Source organism: Protopterus annectens, chromosome 10.part0 (genome assembly GCF_019279795.1).
Source record: "Protopterus annectens isolate FY-2018-M chromosome 10.part0, PAN1.0, whole genome shotgun sequence".
Taxonomy (NCBI): domain Eukaryota; kingdom Metazoa; phylum Chordata; order Ceratodontiformes; family Protopteridae; genus Protopterus; species Protopterus annectens.
The window spans coordinates 400570669-400593853 of NC_056744.1; the positions used below are offsets into that span (position 1 = coordinate 400570669).

The 23185-nt window shown below is 39.3% G+C and overlaps 1 protein-coding gene across 1 annotated transcript in view; it reads left to right on the forward strand.

Moving 5' to 3' along the window:
• HMCN1 (hemicentin 1) overlaps positions 1 to 23185 on the forward strand; it is a 5606893-nt gene that overhangs the window by 2140893 nt on the left and 3442815 nt on the right. The window contains exon 18 of the mRNA XM_044085314.1: positions 21826 to 21953. Coding sequence (XP_043941249.1) covers positions 21826 to 21953 — 128 coding nt within the window. The remainder of the gene's footprint in view (positions 1 to 21825; positions 21954 to 23185) is intronic.

The following is a 23185-nucleotide window of genomic DNA, read 5'->3' on the forward strand; positions in this document are numbered from 1 at the left end:
ATTCAGTTGAGTTTTAAAAGTTGCAAAGTTTAGAAAGGTAAATACCTGGTTTACTGCAATACTTAGAAAACAAGAAAGGCAAATTACATGTCTAAACCCAGGGAGGGGGCCTGTTCCCTCACAGTTTGTTGCTGGGATTTTTCCTATTTGCTCCCACTTTCCTAATAATATGGACAGTTTAATTGTTTCCACAAAGGCTGTAAAAATGTCTGAAGAAATATCCCATAGGACTGCCACCAATAAAATATGACATCAAGCCAATATCTCACTGGACTGCCAACAATAATGTGATGGCCCCCACTTAAAACCTGTGTCAATAATTAAGGAGCCTGAATACTCACCCCTGACACCAGTGTGAGAGCATCACAGAAAACACCAGAGCACAGAGCCCACAATAGTAAAATTCCACAATTTCCCTTAAGAGCGCAAGAGGAACATGCTGTATTTCCTGCGACTGGACTGTATACCTCTGTCCACCCCAAATGTAACCTCTTATTATACACTTCAGAGCAATGTTCCAGTTTAAGACCTCTGACTCACTTGCACTCAAAATAAATTCAAATCTCACACACTCAAACACTTATGGGAAGCCTGATGCAGATTTCCAGTTTTGTCCCTTCCCCAATACAAATGGTATCACTGCCACCAGAGTCAGACGATCTACACACCCTTCAAAGGGTGATCACTTATTAAACATTAAATTTCAAAAATAAATGGTAGCTATGACCAGAAGCAGCCAGGCATTTGAGGTGACCTGGGGTGTATCAGACAGGGATAAACACAGTCTGAACTCTAAAGGACACATTGATTGTCCAGCCACAATGTAAAGTGATGAAAAACAAGAATATAAATCAATTATTTTCAATAAACACCAGAATTCAATCACCAGAAATATAAAATTAAACTGTAGGATAGAAGTCCATCATTATAGAAAAACTCTATCTAAATAACTAAACTTTCCTAATCTAACTAGAGAATACTGTCCCTGATCTAATCTAAAACATAACAGCAAGGCAAAGGCAGGCTTACAGTTCTGGTGAGTCCTTTTTCTGGGTATCTTCTGACTGCAGCTCTTCACTAACTGCTGCTCTTCACAAACTGCCCAGCAACTGACTGTAACTGAATTCATAAGTCTCTTTTATATTCCATGTTAACAGTCTCAACTATCATATTTTAAAAATAACAGTCAGCTGTTTGAAAAAGTTATTTTTCCTGTCAGTCAGCTGTTCAGGTAGTCATCTAGCAACCAGGAATATTCTAATGACATCATCTACTGTTCAGCTGATTCTTCACAGACAGTTTGTGCTTTAGAATCTCCCTCTCAAACATGCTCATTTAGAAATGTATCAAAACACTGACATATCCTTTAAACACTCTGTATAAACAGGGAGATACTCAACATTTAAAAAAAACGTATTTACATTTCACAGTTAGACGTGAGGGCATACAGTATAAGTTAATCTGAGAATTTACACAAATCTCCTGCCAGACATGCTAACACAGATGACAGTGTTTCATTTTCTTCACAAGGACTGCAAGGGATAACAACTTACAACAAGCTTTTGTTTACAAAATATTCTAATTTTGTTAGCGACAGTAACACACATTGCTGTTAAGTGGCATTCAGGTTAGCTACAGTGGATACCCAATGTCTGTTGATAGGTATCAGCATTTACTACACTGGTGTGACCATCTTAGTTACTTAAATAGAATTTGCTCAGTCCATGTATCTTTCTGCATTACGAATGTAACGAGCCAGTTTGTAAACCTCCACCCTGCTGTTGAAGTATTACTGCACTAGTACTGCATTATCAGGCAGCCTGAGATATCTCAAGGGCCACCCCAGAAGTCTTACTGACTCTAATGTACAACTTACTTCGGTAGCAAGTCTATAACTTACAACCAACTGCAAAAGCACTACAAAAAAGTATTACACAGCCATAAAATGCATTAGCAATTATAAAATATGGGGTGCTCTTAAGGAGTAGAGTTGACCTCCTTTGGGGTGGTATGCAGCTGTTGTGCAGATGTTGCCCAGCACTGGTTTATAGTGTAGGCAACATTCAGAAAATGAGACATACTGCTGTCATACCAAACATATTTAACTTCTTTTAGAGACTTTTAATCTAACCTTATATATCAGCTTTTAATTGCCCACAGAGCTACAGGCATATGAGCATTTTTCAGTCTTGAGCTGCCAACAATGGCCAGTTAGTAGAAAGTGTTAAGAGTAGGGCAAATGCCCTAGTAGTCATATGATTGTAAGGCTTTCTTTTTGGAATAAATGTGAGATTCTTTGCATCCTGTTGATGTCAAGGCAGTAGTCTGGCTATAAAAAATGTTATCCTTCTTGGTCATTGCTGCAGGACTGATCAGTTTAAGATGTTTGACAATCTCATTTAATAATTGGTGATAGTGAAAAGAGGCAACAGGTTTAAGGTTTAGTGGGTCAGTATTTCTGATTTAACCATTAGTCATCGACACATGTTGACGAAAATGCTATTATAAAATTGGATCTGTGAGTGCAAGGTTACGTTCCAAGGGATGTTGTCATTTTTCATTTTGTCTGTTAATATTCACATCCATCTTATAAACCAGTTTCATTTGCAGAACAGGTAGGTTGGATTTTTTCCTTTGCAGATGCTTTTTCTTGTCCCACTCTTCCCAGGATATCACTTCAAAACTCAGGTTGACTTAAGTGAAAAATACAAGATAACACAGAAAGTGTGTCCTAGCTTAAACCCTGTTATTTTTTTTTCAGTTGGCATAACCCAGCAGAACTTTACTGTTATGGCTGGGCCTTTTTGAAAAACCCAGGAAGTATTTTTTTCGGGGGGTGGAGGGTTGTCTTCCACAGTAGCTCCTGATTTAAGAAAGTGCTGACTGAAATAATTTTTCAGAAGCAGTTTGGCAGACGAAATGAATCAAGCTTTGTTTTCCTATCTGCAGCATTTAAACATAGCCCTGATAACTAGCTCTGTGATACATACCAGCTGTTCTAAGTCCTTTGAAGAGAGGATATACAAAACTATTGGAGTGTTTTCCAATACTCACTACACTACACCACTTTGCCTGAAAAGGTTTTAAAGAGGCACTGATTATGTATAAATACAGGCTTCCAAGCTGGTAGACCTTGAAACAGTAATATTCCATGTAGATTCATATGTTTAACAAACCTCAAAAAATAATGTGAACAAAAAATCACAACAGAATCTGTTGTTTGCAGTCTTTACAGTTTTGCAACTCAGCTTGGGTTTTTATAAAACTTTCCCTTTTTTAATTTTTTTTTTTTTTGCACATTCAACATTTTTCTACATGTGTTATGCTGGTATCTTGACTACAAAGAATGCATAGAAAAACATTTGTAAATAACCAGCTTTTTTCCTACTAACCTTACAGTGTTTTGGTTGTCTATCAACATCAGCCACCATGTCACAGAGTTGGAGCTCATAACCAGAGGATTTATATTGGACAGTCGCATACTTTGTTAGACAGTCATTGTGATAAATGCTGCAAAATACACAATAGATACGAGTTACAGTGTGGAAAACAAAATGAAGTACTAAATCTGAAAGCAACATTAAAACACCATTTCGTTCGTAATTATTGTACTGAGTTTTTTATTATATATATATTCGGAATTCCCATTCGGAATGTATCTGACCTGACACCTGCAGCAGCTGGAAAGGCCCCAAAAGCTCCTCACCAAAAGGATAAAGGGTCTCAAAAATATGTCTTATGCTGCCCGACTGAAAGAACTCCAGCTCTATTCAGTCTCATACCGCTTGCTCAGAGGTGACCTGTGCCTGACATATAAGGCCATGTCAAACCCAGATTTGATGAATATGCTTCACCTCAAAAAATCTAGATCCCTCAGAACCACAAGGGCAGGAGACTTAAACCTTGACACGGTTATTAATAGAACGTGCTGGAGGGACAGATTTATCACCCAGAGACTCCCTATGCTGTGGAACAAAATCCCGGTACATGTGAGGCAGAGCACCTCGCTGGCCTTGTTCAAGAGGAATCTTGACCAATGGATGGGAGATCGCAGATATACCCCAGGGATTACTTCAGTGTCACTGCTTGACAGAGGCACAGCAAAATAATAGGCATAGTTTTATTCAAACTAAAGGGGTGGCGAAAGCCAAATAACTATGGGCTAGGCTTATAAATGCCCTTGGGCAGATAGCCTAGTATGAACCTATGAACCTATATATATATATATATATATATATATATATATATATATATATATATATATACACACACACACACACACATATATATATATATATATATATATATATATATATATATATATGTGTGTGTGTGTGTTTTTCAAAGGAATACTTTTAGCCCAGATGGATACTGCGGTGGTGGTGCTGCAGTAGCGTTGTCGCCTCACAGTAAGACGTCCTGTTCGATTCTCTGCTAAAAGCATCTTGTGTGTGGAGACATGCGTGAATGGGCGTACTTTCGTTGAAGGTTGTGTGTCAGGGCTGGCAACTTGGTACGTAAAAATCTACTGCCAATCATTAGCAGACCGGAGTTCCGCTGTGGCGACCCCTAACCGGGAAAAGCCGAAACATACAACTTTTAGCCCAGATCGATTGCAAACCTGAAAACCAACAGGTCACACAAAGGTAAAGCTGACTGTAGAGAAGCAAACTCCTCTGCCCACTCAGAAAAATCTCATAACTTTAGATTTAAAGGACTGTAAATATGAGGTGTCATATTAGACCCCATATACATCTTGGTGTCAGCAATTTAGTAGAACCAACTACCAACTTTGCCTTTTTGGAAGTTGAAGTGGGTGGCCTGGGGGTTGAATGGAATATGATCTGTGGGTCAAACAATGGAAGATTTAAGTTCACTTATAAGTCTGAAGGGCACTCAGACCCTAATGAAGTTAGCATCATATCCATACTTACTGCAATTAGTAACAGTTGTGTTTATACTAAAATGTTTGCTTTAATAACAGCTGCAACTGCAGTTATGTTAGTGGCAACATGCTTGCCCTATCTATTGCTACCATGTCTCAATAGAATTGCCATATGTATTAGTAGCACTGAATGCACTAACTATAGTAATAGCATGACTGGCATTCTTAACTATGAAGCAACTGTAGTAGTTATTGTACCAGTAGCAGCAAAATTGATTTTTGGATGTTAAGATACATATGGGCAATAACAGTTTTGTTACTTTGGTATACCATAAAGAAACCAGCACAAATGCACTACTTTGAGCTACTAATTTATTTATTATTATTTATTTTACATTTGTTTACTGAGAAAGTCTGACTGGACACAAGTCCATTTTCAGCGGAGGCCCTGGGAGATATATCATCCTAACCATGTGCTTAATCTCCTCCTAAGCGATAATTTATACTGCTTTATACTATTGTAACACAAAAACTATTTTTGGAAGAAAGTAACAGGTTATAGATAGGTTTTTTAAAGAGGGGTTATAACAAGGATGAAGTATTAGTTGCTGTGCACATTGTGAGAGGATTAAAAGTACATAATACATCTAAAAATAAAATTTTCATTTATGTTAAATGTACTAAACAAGAAGGAGTCAATTTACTTTGTTACAAAATATACACCATTATCACTGTTACTGGGGAGTATTGTAAGGCAATACTGGCCAATATGGTAGTAATTAATTTATTATCACAAGTGTTATTAATTTTCCATCTGTTTCCTATGGAGCTGGTACTGCCTTAAAAAGTGTGCTGTTTAAAGTTTCAACAGATGGGAGTATCAGATTTAAATCTCACTCTGTGTCTTTCTGCAGGGACATATCCTTGCTTGTGTTGTAAATAGTGTAAATATGTAACACTGAAATTATTTGGAATTTTCCAGTAGGAAAATTTATTGTTAAAAAATATTATATTTCTCTCTCTTCTTTGTTAATTTATGTTATTAAATATTAAAATATTTTATTTTACATTGGTAATATTTTTAGACCAGTCAACATGAGGTTTAAGGAAGGTATAAATGATTTTAGGAATATACATAAGTATGTGCTTAATCTGGCAGGGAAAAGCATGAAGATAAAGTGAATTATTTATGTTTATATCCCTAGGAAGGTTCCTTATAGGTTCATAGATTCATAGGTGTTTACTAGGCTAATGATCTCAAGGGCCATTTTAAGCCTAACCATTCATTCCAAATCTTTGACAAATTCTGGTACCCTTAATAAGTGTAAGCAGGGGCTTGGGAGATGAAACATTTACAAGCAGGGTCCTGGGAGATGAACCATTTACAGACTGCTTGTGTCCATTAGAGACATAAGTGCCAAACCAGGGATGAATTTCCCCTTCCCCATCCAACTGTCAAAGTTACATTTGAATTGAGTTAGAGAGGAACTCTGCTTTAGATGGATGGGGAGACTTTTCCAGAAAAGGGGTAGTCTCTGGAATACATACCCTTCTGTCCAGCCATTCCTATTTATATCATAGGCAAGGTTTAAGTCTTTAGAACTTGTAATTCTGGTGCTCTTTGTTTTGTGGATATGGAGGAGGTCCATCAGAGTGGGGTCTGACAGTGCTTTTTATGCCAGGCATAGCTCTCCCCTCAATAGTCTGTAGGATACGGAATGCAGAGATAGTCCTTGAGACAGTCTGCATAGAACATGTTAATTACGCCTTGTATTATTTTAGTCAGGAATCTCTGTGGACATTCCAGTTGGATATACCTGGTTAGGTACATACCTAAGGGGGCATTGTACTCAATGACAGGTCTGATGAATGCTGAATACAGTGGAGCAATGACTTCCTTGGACCTAGATGCCATACATTTGTTTATAAGTTGCACAACATAGAATGATTTCCTCACTGCTGTAGACACTTGATGACCAAAGGCTAGATTACTGTCCATGTCTGCCCACAAAACCCTGACTACTGGGTCAGCTGTTAGGGCTGTGTAGTCAATATGAAATTACCAGGAGTGGATGACTTCCCGAAACATACTGTTATGTATTTCTTAGCATTTAGTTTTGTCAGTGGCTCTGACAGTAGCTGTTTGTCTATGACAGCCCTTCTTGGAGAACATTTGTGTTGGAGGGAAAATCAATGACAACTCCTAATTTGCAATCAACAGAGGTCAACAGAGGCCATTGACATTGGCCTTGACTTCAGAGAAGTAAATGCCAAAAAGGTACAGTCCCAGGACTCCACTTGTGACTGGCCTGTTTGTACAGGTGGTCTCAGTCTCACCATTTCTAACATCATGGGTCTTGTCTGTGACCAGGTGGCTATCCACTGGGTCATATAAATGTTTGAACTTAACCTCTTGAGTTTGTCAACAATGCCTGACAGGGATATTATGTCAAATGTCTTGGTCACATCATGGTAGGCAGGGAGAACCATTTTGCCCTCATGCATTGCTTTGGTGACCTCAAAAAGTCCACCAGGGTGAGTAGGCATGACCTGCCCTTGACTAAACCAAATTGGGTTGGGTCCAGTTTTTGGAGGTTTCCTATGTTATTATTGATCATTTCCATGATAATTCTTTCCATGGCTTTGCATACGAGACTGTTGAAATATATGGGAATGTAGTTTCCAGGGTCAGTATTCTTGGCCTTAGAGAGAACATTAAGGACCTGTTCCCTAGTGATGGCAGGGGGAGTTATATTTGATGCCGTTTCCTGATGGAAGGTTGAGGGTGAGATAGAGGGCTAAAGGGAGCTGAATTTGTTGGCCATTAGGTTTGCTGTGTCTTCTGGCTCACTATAGGTGACTCCATTAACATTGAGCTCTGCACATAATTGTGTACTGCCTTTGAGGTTGCAGACATAGCTAAAGAATGCCTTGTGGTTGCCGTTGGCCTGGGACTACAAATTTACTTCAAATTAGGCTTTGGTAGACTTTGTCTTCTGAGTTGTTTGTTTAGTTTGATGGGAGTGCTTGTATTCTGGTAGGTGCTGCACCTCCTAATTTTTGTCATGATTTTCTTCCTTCTGTTATACAGCCTATTGATGTAATGATTCCACCAGGGTGGCTTGTTTTTTGAGTTAGTTTTGTACTTCTTCCTGGTGGGTACAGCTGCCTGTATTCAGCTATTAACATGCTTGTATAGGGTTTCTGTGAACAGTTCTGCATAGGTAGCAGTGTTCCCAGGGTTTTATTTTTACTTCAAAGGAAACCATTTTGCGGTCTGACCTTATCAAAAAGAGATTGCACGAGGGGATGTGCAGCACTCTCCCATATTAGTGAGGATCACATCCAGTATGGTTGGACCCCTGGTTGGTATATTGACAGTCTGGTCCAGGGAGTTTGTGTTAACAAAATCCAGGAATCTCTGTGCCTGTACGTTTGGTGTCATATATGATTCCCAGTTTATAGTGGGGTAATTAAAGTTGCCCATTAATATGGTATTGAGATGGATGGTAAGTGTTTCCAATACGTTTAAATACATGCTATAGGTTTCCTGGGTCATAGAGGGAGTTCTATAGCTTGCAATGAAGTGGTATGGGATTTTGCCTGTGGTGATTTGAATGTAGAGAAGCTCAAGTGCATTGTCCTGTTTGACCAGATTTGAAATGTCTTTATTTTTGATGTAAATTGAGACACCTCCACCTTTAGTCCCTGTCTATGTAGTAGCTGGTCTAAATGTGTGGAAGGCATTATAATCTTGCACTGTTGCTGTGCTCTCCATGGCTTAAACCATGTCTCAGTGACAGCACAGACATCAGAGTTCTCTAGAGTGAAGAGAGCTTGTAGGGAGTGGAGTTGTTTGTTTAGATTACTAGCATTGAGCAATAACAGTACTTTCAGTTTGGCATTGCCTAACTGTATGTATGTATGTATGTATCTATCTATCTGTTTGTATGCTGGCCGTTTTTCAGCCATGACATAGTTAGATCAATGCCAACACTATAAATGTTATCAGTCACGGTATGGGTCAGACGTCACATGCATCAAAATATATTTTCATTATCCTGTGTTACAGGTAATTAATTACTACCACTCTTTGTTTGTGCAATTTAACATTTCTGTAACAAAAGTCGTAAAGATCTGGCAAACACAATTATGACAGGGATGAATGGTCATAGGGCACGTCCTCAGGTATCAGGGAAACTGGTTAAAAGGCCATGAGAATGGATAAAGTGGTTTAATTGTCTGATAACATATCATAATTTTCATCATGCTTTTGTCACAGTTGCCTGCAGACGCATGAGTAAGAAAGTTTGTTTTTTTCTTTTCCTTATCTATTTAGTGTTTGGTGGTAACTTTAAACAAAGTGGTTGGATCTCTGAACAGTATTATTATTAAGTGAAGAAGAACTACTGCCGACAGTAGATAAAGAAATACACCTAAGCTGACATCAACATGAGTAGCAGGAACAGGAACAGAATCAGTATCAGCATATAATAGTAGTGGCAGTAGCATTCCTGTCTAGAGTATTAAAATTGTTGTAGTGTAGTGGCAAAAGTAAAAACAAACAAACCTGTAACACTTACAGTAATATCACCAACAGAAACAATGATAAAAGTAGCAGCAGGACTGATAGTAAGATAGAGCATACTGGGTGCAAACATTTTGAAGCACTGTCCTGACAGAGTTGTATCGATTCTCAGCTGGGTTGCCACCTCTGCAGAGTCAGCATGTCCTCCCTGCTTTCGTGTGGGTTTCCTCCAGGTGCTCCGGTTTCCTCCCACATTATAAAGCCATGTGTCTGGAGCATTTCTCCCTGGGCTTCCACTGAAAATTTGCTCGTTCCAAGTTGGACTTTCCCACTAAACAAATGTAAAATAAAAATTTTATATATATATATAAATGTATGTGTGTGTGTGTGTGTGTGTGCATATATATATATATATATATATATATATATATATATATATATGTATGTTTACTATCAAAATTGTAAATGACACAAAAGAATCTGTTCATTTGAGCAACTCGCAACACCGAAGACAGCATTGTAAGTAAGTCAGTATGTCAAATGTAATGCCAATTATTCCATTTTGGCATTATTTGACATACTATTTGCCCTGCACCTTTTATAACAGTAAGTTAAGTTCTGGTTTTCAGAAGTGCAAACGTACTGCACAACACTGAAATTCATGTTTTTACAGGGGGGTAAGGTTTCCTGCACACCCACATGGAGGCTGCACCCCCCAACACACCCCCTAGAAATGATATATTCCAACTCCGACAGTGCACCACAATGGAGAAAAGGGTAAATTTTCCGATCTGCACTGCACTGTACTGCGATCTGTAGTAGTAAGGTCAACCACATATGTGAGAAAACACAATACATCCACTGCACCAGAGGCGGAACCTTCATTTGTTATTTTGATAGTAAACCATATGTGTGTATGTGTGTATATATATATATATATATATATATATATATATATATATATATATATATATATATATAGTGGTAAATTTAAACAAAGTGGTTGGATCTCTGAACAGTATTATTATTAAGTGAAGAAGAACTACTGCCGACAGTAGATAAAGAAATACACCTAAGCTGACATCAACATGAGCAGGTAACAGGAACAGGAACAGAATCAGTATCAGCATATAATAGTAGTGGCAGTAGCATTCCTGTCTAGAGTATTAAAATTGTTGTAGTGTAGTGGCAAAAGCAAAAAAAAAACAAACCTGTAACACTTATAGTAATATCACCAACAGAAACAATGATAAAAGAAGCAGCAGGACTGATAGTAAGATAGAGCATACTGGGTGCAAACATTTTGAAGCACTGTCCTGATAGAATTGTATAACCCGAAGTTCACTTAATTATGTGCCAGATGTGTAATTTGCTCGCTTTGCACCATGCAGTGCCCAGTGCTCATATAAAAAAATCTGAAACAACCATGACATCTGTAAAATTAAATATGTAAAACATTAATTGTTGAATATATAGTCACTTGAAATGTCTTATGTTGGAAGATTTCTTACAGTCTTTGCAGTTACCAGTGTAAAAGTTGTAAAGCAGCGAAGTTATTAAAAGAGTTAATCATTACAGTGACAACCTTAGCAGAACTTTAGCAGTGGTTAAAGACTTGTAGTTGTATAATAAGCAATTAATAATACCCTCCAGGGTGGATGTTGCCTGTGAATAATGCAAACCCAGGGGTGTTATGAGGCCCGACACCACAGTCGGAGGCCCTTAACACCCCTGAGTGTTAATTCCCTGGTAACACCCATCCTGGAGGACATTATTGCCCTTACAGATTTGGCTTTCTGTTAGCTTATTTTATATTTAATTGTTTGATTTCTATATACATTTTTATGTATTTCAAATGTATATAACATTTATATGTATATACACACATATATGTACAGCACACACACACATACACACACACACACACACATATATATATATATATATATATATATATATATATATATATTTATCTGAGTCACTTCAGTGTGTAAAGTAGTGGGAGATTCACTTTTGGACAGCGCAGTGGTACAGCGGTTTGCGTTGTCGCCTCACAGGAAGAGGTTCTCTGGTTCGATTCTCAGCTGAGGTGCCATCTCTGCAGAGTCAGCGTGTCCTCCCTGCTTTCGTGTGGGTTTCCTCCAGGTGCTCCAGTTTCCTCCCACATTATAAAGCCATGCGTCTGGAACATTTCTCCCTGGGCTTCCACTGAAAAGTTGCTTGTTCCAAGTTGGACTTTCCCACTAAACAAATGTAAAATAAAAATTATATATATATATATATATATATATATATATATATATATATATATATATATATATATATATATAGGTGTGTGTGTGTGTGTGTGTGTGTGTGTGTGTGTGTGTGTATGTATATATATATATATATATATATATATATATATATATATATATATATATATATATATGTTTACTATGAAAATTGTGAATGACACAAAAAAATCTGTTCATTTGAGCGACTCGCAACACCAAAGACAGCATTGTAATTAGGTTAGTATGTCGAATGTAATGCCAATTATTCGAATTTGGCATTATTTGACATACTATGTACCCTGCACCTTTTACAACAGTAAGTTAAGTTCTGGTTTTCAGAAGTGCAAACTTACTGCACAACACTGAAATTCATGTTTTTGCAGGGGGGGGCAAGGTCTCCTGCACCCCCCCACACCCCCTAGAAGTTATATATTCCAACTCCAACATTCCACCACAGTGGAGAAAAGGGTAAATTTTCCGATCCGCACTGTACTGATATCTGTGGTAGTAAGGTCAACCACATATGTGAGAAAACACAATACATTCACTGCACTGGAGACTCGCAAACATGAAGGTTCGGAAACACAGGAATCAGCCAACTGTAATTCGACATCCCATGTTCGCGGAAACTTCATTTGTTATTTTGATAGTAAACCATATGTGTGTATGTATATATATATATATATATATATATATATATATATGTGTGTGTGTGTGTGTGTCTGTGTGTGTGTGTGTGTGTGTGTGTGTGTGTGTGTGTATGTAAAATCAGCTTTTCATATTATACAGCCGTTAAGTTCTCACCCACTCCTAAGAGTCTGTTTGAGAATCTTTCTGTAATTATTTACTGTATTAATCACTGGTGCTGTGTTCTCTGATTTTATACTATACAACTTTTATAGGTTCATAGGTTCATAGGTTGATACTAGGCTAGCTGCCCTAGGGCATTTATAAGCCTAGCCAGAGTGTGTTTGGCTTTCGCCACCCTTTTAGATTAGTTGACTGTGCCACTGTATAGTAGGTCACAGAAGGTAGCCCTTTTAAGGCTAGTTTACTGTACCTCTGTCAAGCAGGGACACAGAAGAGATCCCAGGGGTAAACTTACGATCTCCCATCCACTCGTCAAGATTTCTCTTGAAGAGGGTCAGTGTGGGGCTCTGCCTAACATGGATTGGGATTTTGTTCCAGAGTGAGGGGAGCCTCTGGGATATGAATCTGTCCCTCCAGCATGTCCTGTTTATTTCTGTGCTGAGGTTCAAGTCCCTGGAGCGTGTAGCTCTAAGGGATTTGGATTTCCTGAGGTGAAGCATGTCCATTAATTCTGGGTTGGACATGGCTTTATACGTCAGACACAGATCGCCTCTGAGTAGGCGGTGCGCAACTGAGTAGAGCTGGAGTTTCTTTAGCCGAACTGCATAGGGCATCTGTTTGAGCCCCTTGATCCTCTTGGTGAGATACTTTTGGGGTCTTTCCAGTTGCTGAAGGTGTCGGGTAAGGTACATCCCAAACGGGGCATTGTACTCAATTATGGGCCTGATAAGTGATGAGTAGAGGGGCACAATGACCTCTCTTGATCTAGATGTGAACCCTTTCATGATAAGGTGGGCTATATAGAAGGTTTTTCTAACCACTTTGGCAACGTGATTGTCAAAGGAGAGATTGCTATCTACTTGGGTCCCCAAGTCCCTAATTACTTCTTCCGTTCTTAATGGATTACCACCTATGTGGTAATTTGTGGGCACTTTGTTTTTTCCCAAAGGGGATGACTATGCACTTTTTGGCATTTAGCTTTAGGCCATGGCTCTGGCACCAGTTATCCGTCTCTGTGAGACCCTTTTGGAGGATGCTTGTGTCAGACAGAGAGTCGATTACAGCTCCCAGTTTTCAGTCATCTGCGAACTTGGTCAGCTATAGTCCACCCGTGTTAGCCTGTACCTCTGAGAAATATATACCGAACAAGAGAGGTCCCAGGACTGAGCCTTGTGGGACACCACTTGTAACTGGTTTAGAGTCTGACATGGCACCTGCTATTCTGACCATGTGGGTTCTATCCCTGAGCCAGTTTGCAACCCATCTTGTGACATAGGGGTTGATATTTAAGTTGGTGAGCTTATTTATGATGCCCGAGTGGGGTATTGTGTCGAAGGCTTTTGTGAGGTCCAGGTAGGCTGTGTGGACTACCTTCCCTTCATCTATGGCTTTGGTAACTGCTTCAAAGAAGTCGACCAGGTTCAAGAGGCAAGATCTGCCCTTAACTAAGCCGAATTAGGTAGGATCCAGTGTCTGGAGGTTCCCAATGTCTTTGTTTATGATTTCCATGATGATACGCTCCATAGCTTTGCAGACCAGGCTAGTCAGGCTTATAGGGCGATAGTTTCCGGGGTCTGTTGTGGCACCACCTTTGTGGAGTGGGACCACTGTTGCTGTACGCCATTCCTTGGGTACATATCCTGTAGTAAGGCTGAGATTGAACAGTGACTTTATATGAGGGTTTAGTTCTTCTTGGAGCTCGTGTAAGACGCAGCCCAGGACACTGTTTGGTCCCTTTGATGCTGTGTTTTTTGCTTTGGAGAGGGCAGCTCTCACCTGTGCATCTCTGATCTCAGGAAGGCTACACTCTGTTGGGATAGACATTTGCTCTTTTGGGGGGGGGGAGTTTGCACTGAACCTTTCTGACATAATGCTGGCAATGTCTGTGGGTTCAGTGTATTTTTTGTCATTTTGCACTTACTCAGAGCATATCTGGGAGTTGCCTCCCAGGTTTCTGACATAACTAAAGAAGGCCTTGTGATTATCTTTAGTGTCTTGTGCAATTTTTCTTTCTTTTACTCTGATAGCTGCACAACCTTTCAACATAATGCTTCTCAAGTGGTTATATATTCAATGGTAACCTTTATACTACTTTACTATCACAGCTACCATGGGTGCTTCTGAATCTCTTTGTAGGCAAATATATATTTTTGATCATTTGTTATCCAGTTAAACCCAGTAAACACACCTGGCACAGTTGCCTGTTTTAGGTCTTGTGGGTTAGTACCCTCTAGTTAAGTGACTATCTGTGAGGTGTTTGGTTTGCAAATAAACCTGAGGCACTTAAGCTCAGAATTGCTCTATTAATCTTAATAGTGTGCTACAACTAAAAGTAGTAAACAATGCCATTTTGATGGAGGACTATTATTCAGTTTAATACTGACTCTTAAAATTGCTTAGCTAACAACTTCCAAATATTATTGAATGTGATTAGTGAGAATTACATAGAATAGATTATTCACTGTGCTACATGAAGCAGCAACATACTTGACATTACAATTTTAGATGTCTCAGCTGTGTTGTCCCCATTTTCCTATTTCTTACTATACTCGTATCACATTTAAGCTAAGAATTAATCCCCACAAATTGGGAAATATATCTTCCTTTCTAGACTGTGCAAAAGGTCACTTCACAGAAAATCAAACACCTTCCTCACACGGACTAAACTGTAATGTTAAATGGCCTCAACATTCCAGTGCAAAACTTGCAATAATTTAAATGACAGTATGAAATGCATTGAAAACTATATATCTGATGTATATAGTGTAAGCAATAAATTATCTTGGTGGAACTACAAAACTAATACAATAGATAGTATGAAAAATATATTAACCTGCTTTCAAAAGCAATACATATTTGGTAAGCAAATTTCTCTGAAAATAAATTACAGAAAGGTCAACTTTTAGTGATCAGCTCAATGAGATTAGAGTATAAAACTAGACTAAATGAAGGAAAAACAGATAGTTACAGCAAAACACTGATCAGTTATGTCAGAAATTAGAAAAGTACAGAAAATGTAGTAGACTTCAGTAAATAATGTAGTAATTCCTGATCCTCAGTAACAGCAGATACTTTGCGGACAGATTTTCCCATCAGCTTCAAAAATTCAAAGGTTGCAAGAATTGCACCCTTCCCCACTAATAATCCCTCAAAAACTCCATTTCTGTTGCACTGATTTTGACCCAAGATCATATAGCAGCCTAGATGCTGGCAGTGTCATGTAAGGCAGAGTGAGAGTAAGTAGCCAATGTCCGCTAGCCTATCTTGAGTAGAGGACAATGCTGTGATCCACTGCACTGCCTAGTGAAGAAGAGGTGTAGGGCATGCAGCATATGGGTGAGGGACCTGCACTTGATTCTACTAGACTGCAGTGGTGTTTATGGGGCACACAGGAAAATTTGCACACCCACAGAGAAAGACATAGCAGGCCTTCACATATGCAAGCTGACATGGAAGCCACCAGTGGGGTCAAGGCTCTAGAAGCAAAAAACTGATGGCTGCCTGAATAATGACCTCCCATAATTGGCTGTCTATCTATGGGAGTACGAATGAGTCCCGTAATCACAGGAGGGATGATCATTGTTAGGTCGGGGAGAAAAGTAATTTAAAAAAAACAGAGGAAATGATAAACACATCTTTAAGAACATTACCATGCTCCTAGACATGGGTTGTGTTTTGATAAAAGCACACTTAGCTGCAAAACATATTTGATCCAAGCACCCTGTGCCTTAGAACACAACTTGGTATGCCCTTATTAGGATATAACCTATACTTTAGTATGTGTGTGTGATAACGATTGTGTATTCTACAACACATAATGTCTGCCATTTAGAGAGATTACATTTGGAGTATTGTTCAAGATAATTTGCATTGCCTCTAAAGTAATTTATTAAATCCAGGTGCAGTCCATTACAAATTTACACTGAGAAGTAGCACTCAACAGTCTGGCCTTCCATGCATTGGTACGAGTTTTATAAAGCTGCCTCCTTGGCCTCAAAGTAACTTTCACTGAACATTACCATCTTATTTATTTTATTTTTTTTTTATTGCTGTTACCCTGGGTAAATGGACTGATCAGTTAACACTTTTCAGTCACAACCCAAGCTGTCAAAAAGCCATTACTTCATAATATGCAATAGTTTAAATTATACACAGGGCAAGTGCATACAGAGTCTGACCACAGTTGTTAAAACAGTTGAACTGTTTATAGACTATGAATGAAATTAATAAAATAAGTGAACTAAAATATATATGCAAAAGAACAAAACAGTAACTGTGATAGGTCAGGGAGTAAAATGTTGGCTATTAGTATGCAACATCCCAGGTTCTAGGCTAGCATTTGGCAAAGAGGGTTAAGGTTGTGAGCTGTGTCAATTTTAATAAATCATTCCGTCAGAGAGAATTATGTCCCCATTTCTGGAAACAATCATTCATCATACATCTTTGAAAAGTCAGCCCTTCTACTGACCTCTCTAACTGTAGAATAGCTATACTATCACCACTTTCAAATTACTAGTGAAGTGTATACACATAACCAATACCCAGTATAGGGACCTAAACCTCTTCTGCAACATGAAGAGAATGGTTTGGAGGGACAGGTATGTTTTGCAGAGAATACCTCTGCCTTGGATCAAACTCCCAGTCCACATAAAAGAAAGGTCATCCTCATCCATATTCAAGCTACACTTGGATCTGTGGATGGGATTCAGAAAATTTATACATGGACTGCCCTCTGTACTACTAATGAACAAAGGCAGCTCCTTAATGCTTTATCCAATGCATGGGTCCCAACATATTATCTATGGTATGATCCCAGTAATTCTCACTGGGGAGATATATAATTATAGACCATGGCATGGGTAAGGCCAATCTAACACCAAATAGAATAGGTTAATTCAAACACCAAAAGGGAAATTGGCTATGCTTAAAATGACCTGCAAGGGTAAATAGCCTAGTAATTAAAAATGACCCGTTGAACCTATAAGAAAACTTATGATGAAGATGAAAACTTGTGATTTCCCAAAATACCTTTTATACAGTAGCATACAGCACATACAGTGCCATAAGTTCATAGATTCACAGGTGTGTAGTAGGCTAATGGCCCTGGAGCCTTTGCAAGCTTAGCCCATAGAAGTTCCCTGGCATTGTGCCGCCCGATGTTAGTTCCCAGTGCCTCTATCAAGTAGAGCCACTGGAGTGATCCCCGGGGTAAACTTTCTATTTCCCATCCACTCATCAAGATTTCTGTTGAAGAGGGCCAGTGAGGTGCTCTGCTTGACATGTATGGGGAGTCTTTTCCAGAGCATGGGCAGCCTCTGGGTTATGAATCTGTCCCTCCAGCATGTTCTGTTGATTGTGGAAATAGGTTGAGGTCTCTGGAGCATGTGGTGCGGAGGGATTGGGATTTCTTTAGATGTAGCATTTCTAACAGAGCTGGGTCAGACATGGCTTTGTAAATCAAGCAGAGATTGCCTCTTAGTAGACGATATGAGACAGAGAATTGCTGGAGGTTTTTTAATCTGTCCCTGTAGGACATGTGTTTAAGGCCTGGGATCCTCTTTGTGTGGCCTTTCCAGCTGTTGCATGTGTCTAGTGAGGTACATTCCAAATGGGACATTATACTCGATGACTGGCCTAATGAGGGAAGAGTAGAAAGAGATGATGACCTCTTTCTTCCTGGATGCAAAACCCTTGATAATGAGATGTGCCACATAGAAGGACTTTCCGACCACAGTGGCAATGTGGTGGCCGAAGGAGAGGTTGCTGTCAACCTGTGTCCCCAGATTTCTTATAATGCCTTCAGTGTTCAGTAGGCTCCCATCGATGTGGTAATTAGTGGGAACTGAGTTTTTCCCAATAGGGGTGACGACGCATTTTTTGGCATTAAGCTTAAGGCCATTGTTTCGACACCAGTCATTGGTCTCAGTGAGGCCGTTCTGTAGGATGTCTACAACACTTGGGGAGTTAATAATGGCTCCCAGCTTGCAGTCATCTGTGAACATGGTCAGCCAGAGTCCGTCCATGTTGGCCTGGACTTCTGAAAGTAGATGCCAAACAGGAGAGGACCCAGGACCAATCTCTTTGAGACTCCACTTGTGACTAGTCGGCAGTCTGACTTGGAGTCTGCTACTTTCACACTGTGGTTTCTATCTGTGAGCCAATTTGCAACCCACCTAGTGATATAGGGGTTGATGCTAGTTTGTTGAGTTTATCAATAATTCCTGAGTGGAGAATGGTACCTTGGCCAGAAGTATGAACTGCCGTCCCCTCGTCCACAGCTCTGGTGGCTGACTCCAAGAAGTCAACCAGGTTGAACAGGCATGATCTACCTTTCACAAAACTAAACTGAGTGGGATCTAGAATTTGTAGATTCCCTGTATCCTTGTTAATTAGGTCCACGATGATGCGCTCGATAGCCTTACATATCAGACTCGTCAGGCTAATGGGCGATAATTCCCAGAGTCTGTAGTCACTCCTCCTTTATGGAGAGGAATGACTGTAGCAGTTTGTCATTCGGTAGGGAAAAAGCCTGAAGCGAGCCTGTGATTGAACAGGGCACACAGATGTGGTGTCAGTTCACTTTGTAGTTCATGTAGAACACATCCAGGAATATTGTCGGGTGCCATGGAAGCTGTTTTCTTGGCCTTGGACAATGCAGCTTTAACCTGTGCTGCAGTAATGCTGGGTGCCTAGCATTCCTCCGGTATTGTAATTGGTCCTTTGGGGGGGAGGGATAAAGTTGGCACTAAATCTGTCGGCCAGTATGTTGGCAATATCTGTTGGCTCAGTATATGATGCATTTTTTCTCCACTTATTTTTCTGGAATATGCTTCGTTGTTAGTTACATTCTTCATAAAATTAGACTTTGTATGTAGATGTCTCAATGGATTAATCTATCCTGTATCGTTAGTGACATTAATATAGGGTTGATGTGGAGATACATCCATGGTCTTTATAGCTGCACTATTGCATATGCATAGAAGTTCATCCATTAAATTCTGCGGCTGCATCCCAGTATTGCCACTAGGGTGATGCTACCAAGGGATAATGTAGCTTTATTTGGCCTGTGGGTTAATGAAATGTTTTTAAGCTTTTTATTAAATAACAGTTTAAATATAGAAGGAGTGACTCACAGGAAAATGTGTCACAACACGTAACTCACTAAATGCCAGGTAGAAATATTGGCAAATCAGTGTAGGAATACTATCTTCAAAGAAAGTAAGATAATTCTTGTCAGTTTCCTATAGAATAGAAGGAATAACCTGAGAATTCTTACATATCCTTAATGATAAATTTGTTACAGTTAGACATGCTTAGAAGTCTGGCACCAGCCTATAGTTGTCTCCACACATAACACTGGTTTTACATCAGGCTGAGGCAATTATAAATTAATTAGACTGCTTTGTATTCTCTTGAGGATTTATACTAGATAATAATGTAGCTTATCCTTAAAGACTCTGTTGAGCTTACTATAAAATACTCAGAACAATAACAGCTTTTGTTAAGGAGGGAGTCTGCATACTAAATATGGTAGCGTTTCTCAAAGAAATAATGTATTTCAAAGAACTGTTGTAGGCACTTTGTAAGGAACTTGACTACACATGGTGCTTTCTTCGATTTTATAAAAGCATTTGGAATTGCCCCCCATCCTGTGATTGCATTGTAGATAAACTCATTCAGTTAAGTATTAAAAGTTGCAAAGTTTAGAAAGGTAAATACCTGGTTGAATGCAATACTCAGAAAACACGAAGGGCAAATTACCTATCTAAACCCAGGGAGGGGGCCTGTTCCCTCACAGTTTGTTGCTGGGATTTTTCCTATTTGGTCCTACCTTCCCAATAATATGGACAGTTTAATTGTTTCCACAAAGGCTGTAAAAATGTCTGAAGAAAGTTTAAACAAAATAATTGCTTAGTGTAAAAACAAAAGCCTCAATTACTCCCACTAAATATAGTATTGTTAGATATGGAAAAAAAAAAAAACTACTTACAGTAAACTAATGAAGTCATTTGCATCCAAAGCCTACTCAGTAGCACACTTCAGACTCAAAAGCATAACCAGTAGCTTGCCAGAAGTCATTATATCCCCATACACATCTGTGATCAGGCCAGTTCTAGAACATAATTTTATATTGAAAAACCAAAGCATCCCACTTGACTCAATTTGAGAATGTGTCGAGATTCTTAGGAAATAAAATAGAGGGATTGAAAAATATGAAGTACGTCGATAGACTGCATGAACTATCCTTGCTCTCTGTATCTAATTAGTACTTGGCATATAAAGCCATGTCTGGTCAAATTCTGTTTGAAAAACCTTCACTAGGCAAGATGTAAGTAGAGCCAACACATGAGCTAATAACCTACTGCTTATAATTAACAAAATGACAGGAAAAATGGAACACATTTCTTACCCAATGACTACCAAAATTTTTGGAATAAATTACTGCTTCTGTAAAGTGAAGCATCCCCTGTACAGTACTTTAGAAATAAAACTGATAGGTATTTGGGCAACAGAAATTATCCTTGCAAGGCAATGGCATTGAGGTTCTGTTAGAGCATTAAGTCATATTTTGACGGCCAAATTGCAACTCATTCGCAACTCACAACCTTAACCTTCTGTGCTAGAGTAAGAGTTAAGTAGGGATAAAATGATGATGTTAAATGGAGATATCACTTAATTATTCATATACCATTTATTCTTTCACAAAGTAGTGATAAATAATTGGTGCAAACTATGAAATGATGTGGAGAGAGAGAGAGAGAGAGAGAGAGAGAGAAGGCAGATGCTACATTAGAGTTTCTTTTAACAAAATTGGGAGTAGGAATGATTTATTTGCCCAGAAAATGGAAAGAAAATGGGAAACAGTAATTAATAGTAGTAACACTCCAAGCAGAGAATCACAGGAGAAGCCTGGAGAACTTGGTAGACTTATTATGTGTTCCCATCTTTCCTGTGATTTTACAGGAATAATGAGAATAAGACCACTAAAGATATTGGTTACAACAAATTTTAATTTACCATTTGACAGACTATGCGTGACATTAAATATCTGGACAGTAACATGCTGCATTTTTCCCTCCACTTATTCTTACGGAATATGCTCTGTTGTTAGTTATATCCTCCATAAAATAAAATTTTGTACACAGGTGTCTTAGTGGATTTGTATGACCTTTATGGGGCAGTTCGAAATGACATTTTGTCCAATACTAATGAAAATAAAAACATTTCTTAAGTACCTTCTCCTTTCCTCATGTGCATTGTTTATGTGGCATCATATTTGTTGCTGTTTAATGTGCTTTTGTTTCTGTTTTCCTTTATCTTCCCAGTTTCCCCTCTGCTTGGTGTCAGCCCTGCAGTACTCAGTGTGATTGAAGGAAATCCGATAACATTACCTTGTGTCCTGTTGGCTGGAAACCCGCTACCAACACGGAACTGGATAAGGAACAATATTGTGGTAAGCAAAAGTATTTTCAGGAAAAAATTGGAAAATGAGCCCAAAGTAATTATATACAATCATAGTCTGTATAATGGGGTGTGAGTTACCTTTTTTTGTACATGAACTCCTCATCTGGTAAGTAATCAAAAAGTGATGCACTTTGTATTTTGCCTCTGTGTCAGTCATAGAAAGGTTTAATGTTAAGTTGTCTATCTCGCCTTCATTCTTGCTGGATGGGTTCGGAGCCGAGGCCAATACTAAAGCTCGAGAGCTAATTCCACCGGCTCGAGGCTCCCCTATATCCCACAGTGCTAGGCGGTAACTACCCAGATTTCGTTTGCCACTTAGCTGACGAGGTGCTTTTCTACCAGCTCTGGCAGGTTAGTGGAAACATTTTTCTATTTTCACAAATCTTTAGACCCCTATTACTTACCTTAGTATAACTTTTAGTTTTAATTCTCTTTTTCCTTGGATCGACACCTCTTTTGCCCATAATCCCTTCCTTTATTCCCCTTTAACTTTAGGCCTTAGGCCCCTTCCCCTCCTTCTCCTAGTCCTTTAGTGTGACTGGAAATTAATATTTTCTTAAAGGCGTGTGTGTGTGTGTGTGTGTGTGTGTGTGTGTGTGTGTGTGTGTGTGTGTGTGTGTGTGTGAGTGTTTTTTTCTTACTTGGGCCTTTAGTATGTCTAAGGACTCCAAGGTCTCAGGCTTCAAGAAGTGTGACTCGTGCTGTCAGAAAATGTCTTTGACAGACGGTCACACTTCTTGTGTGTACTGCCTGGGACCTTTGCACCTGCAGGACTCATGTGCTGTGTGTCATGGTTTCAGCCCTAGAGTCCTGCAGGAACTGAAAAATAAATTGATTTTGCGTGGCTTATTAAAGCCTGAAGGCCCCCCTACCTAGTCTGTGTCGGGGAAGCCTTCTAAGACTTCCAGACAGTCGGCTCCGGCTTCAGAGCCATCCTCTGGAAGCATCAAAACTGTTTCGACATCGGCTCCGGCTGGAGCCGATGTTTCCAAGCCTCATACTGTTACCTCGGCTCCGGCCGGAGCCGAGGCTGATAAGCCTCAGTTGGCTCCGATACTCTTATCGGAGCAGCCTTCAAGGAAGAGATCTAGGTCTCCCTCCATCGGCTCCGTTCACTCGGCACCAGGATCCCCTCTTCTTTCGGAACGGAGCCATAGATCGCATTCCTCACGGTCTTCCAGGCTATCTGACCACGATTTGCAAAGGGTAGTGAGTAGACTT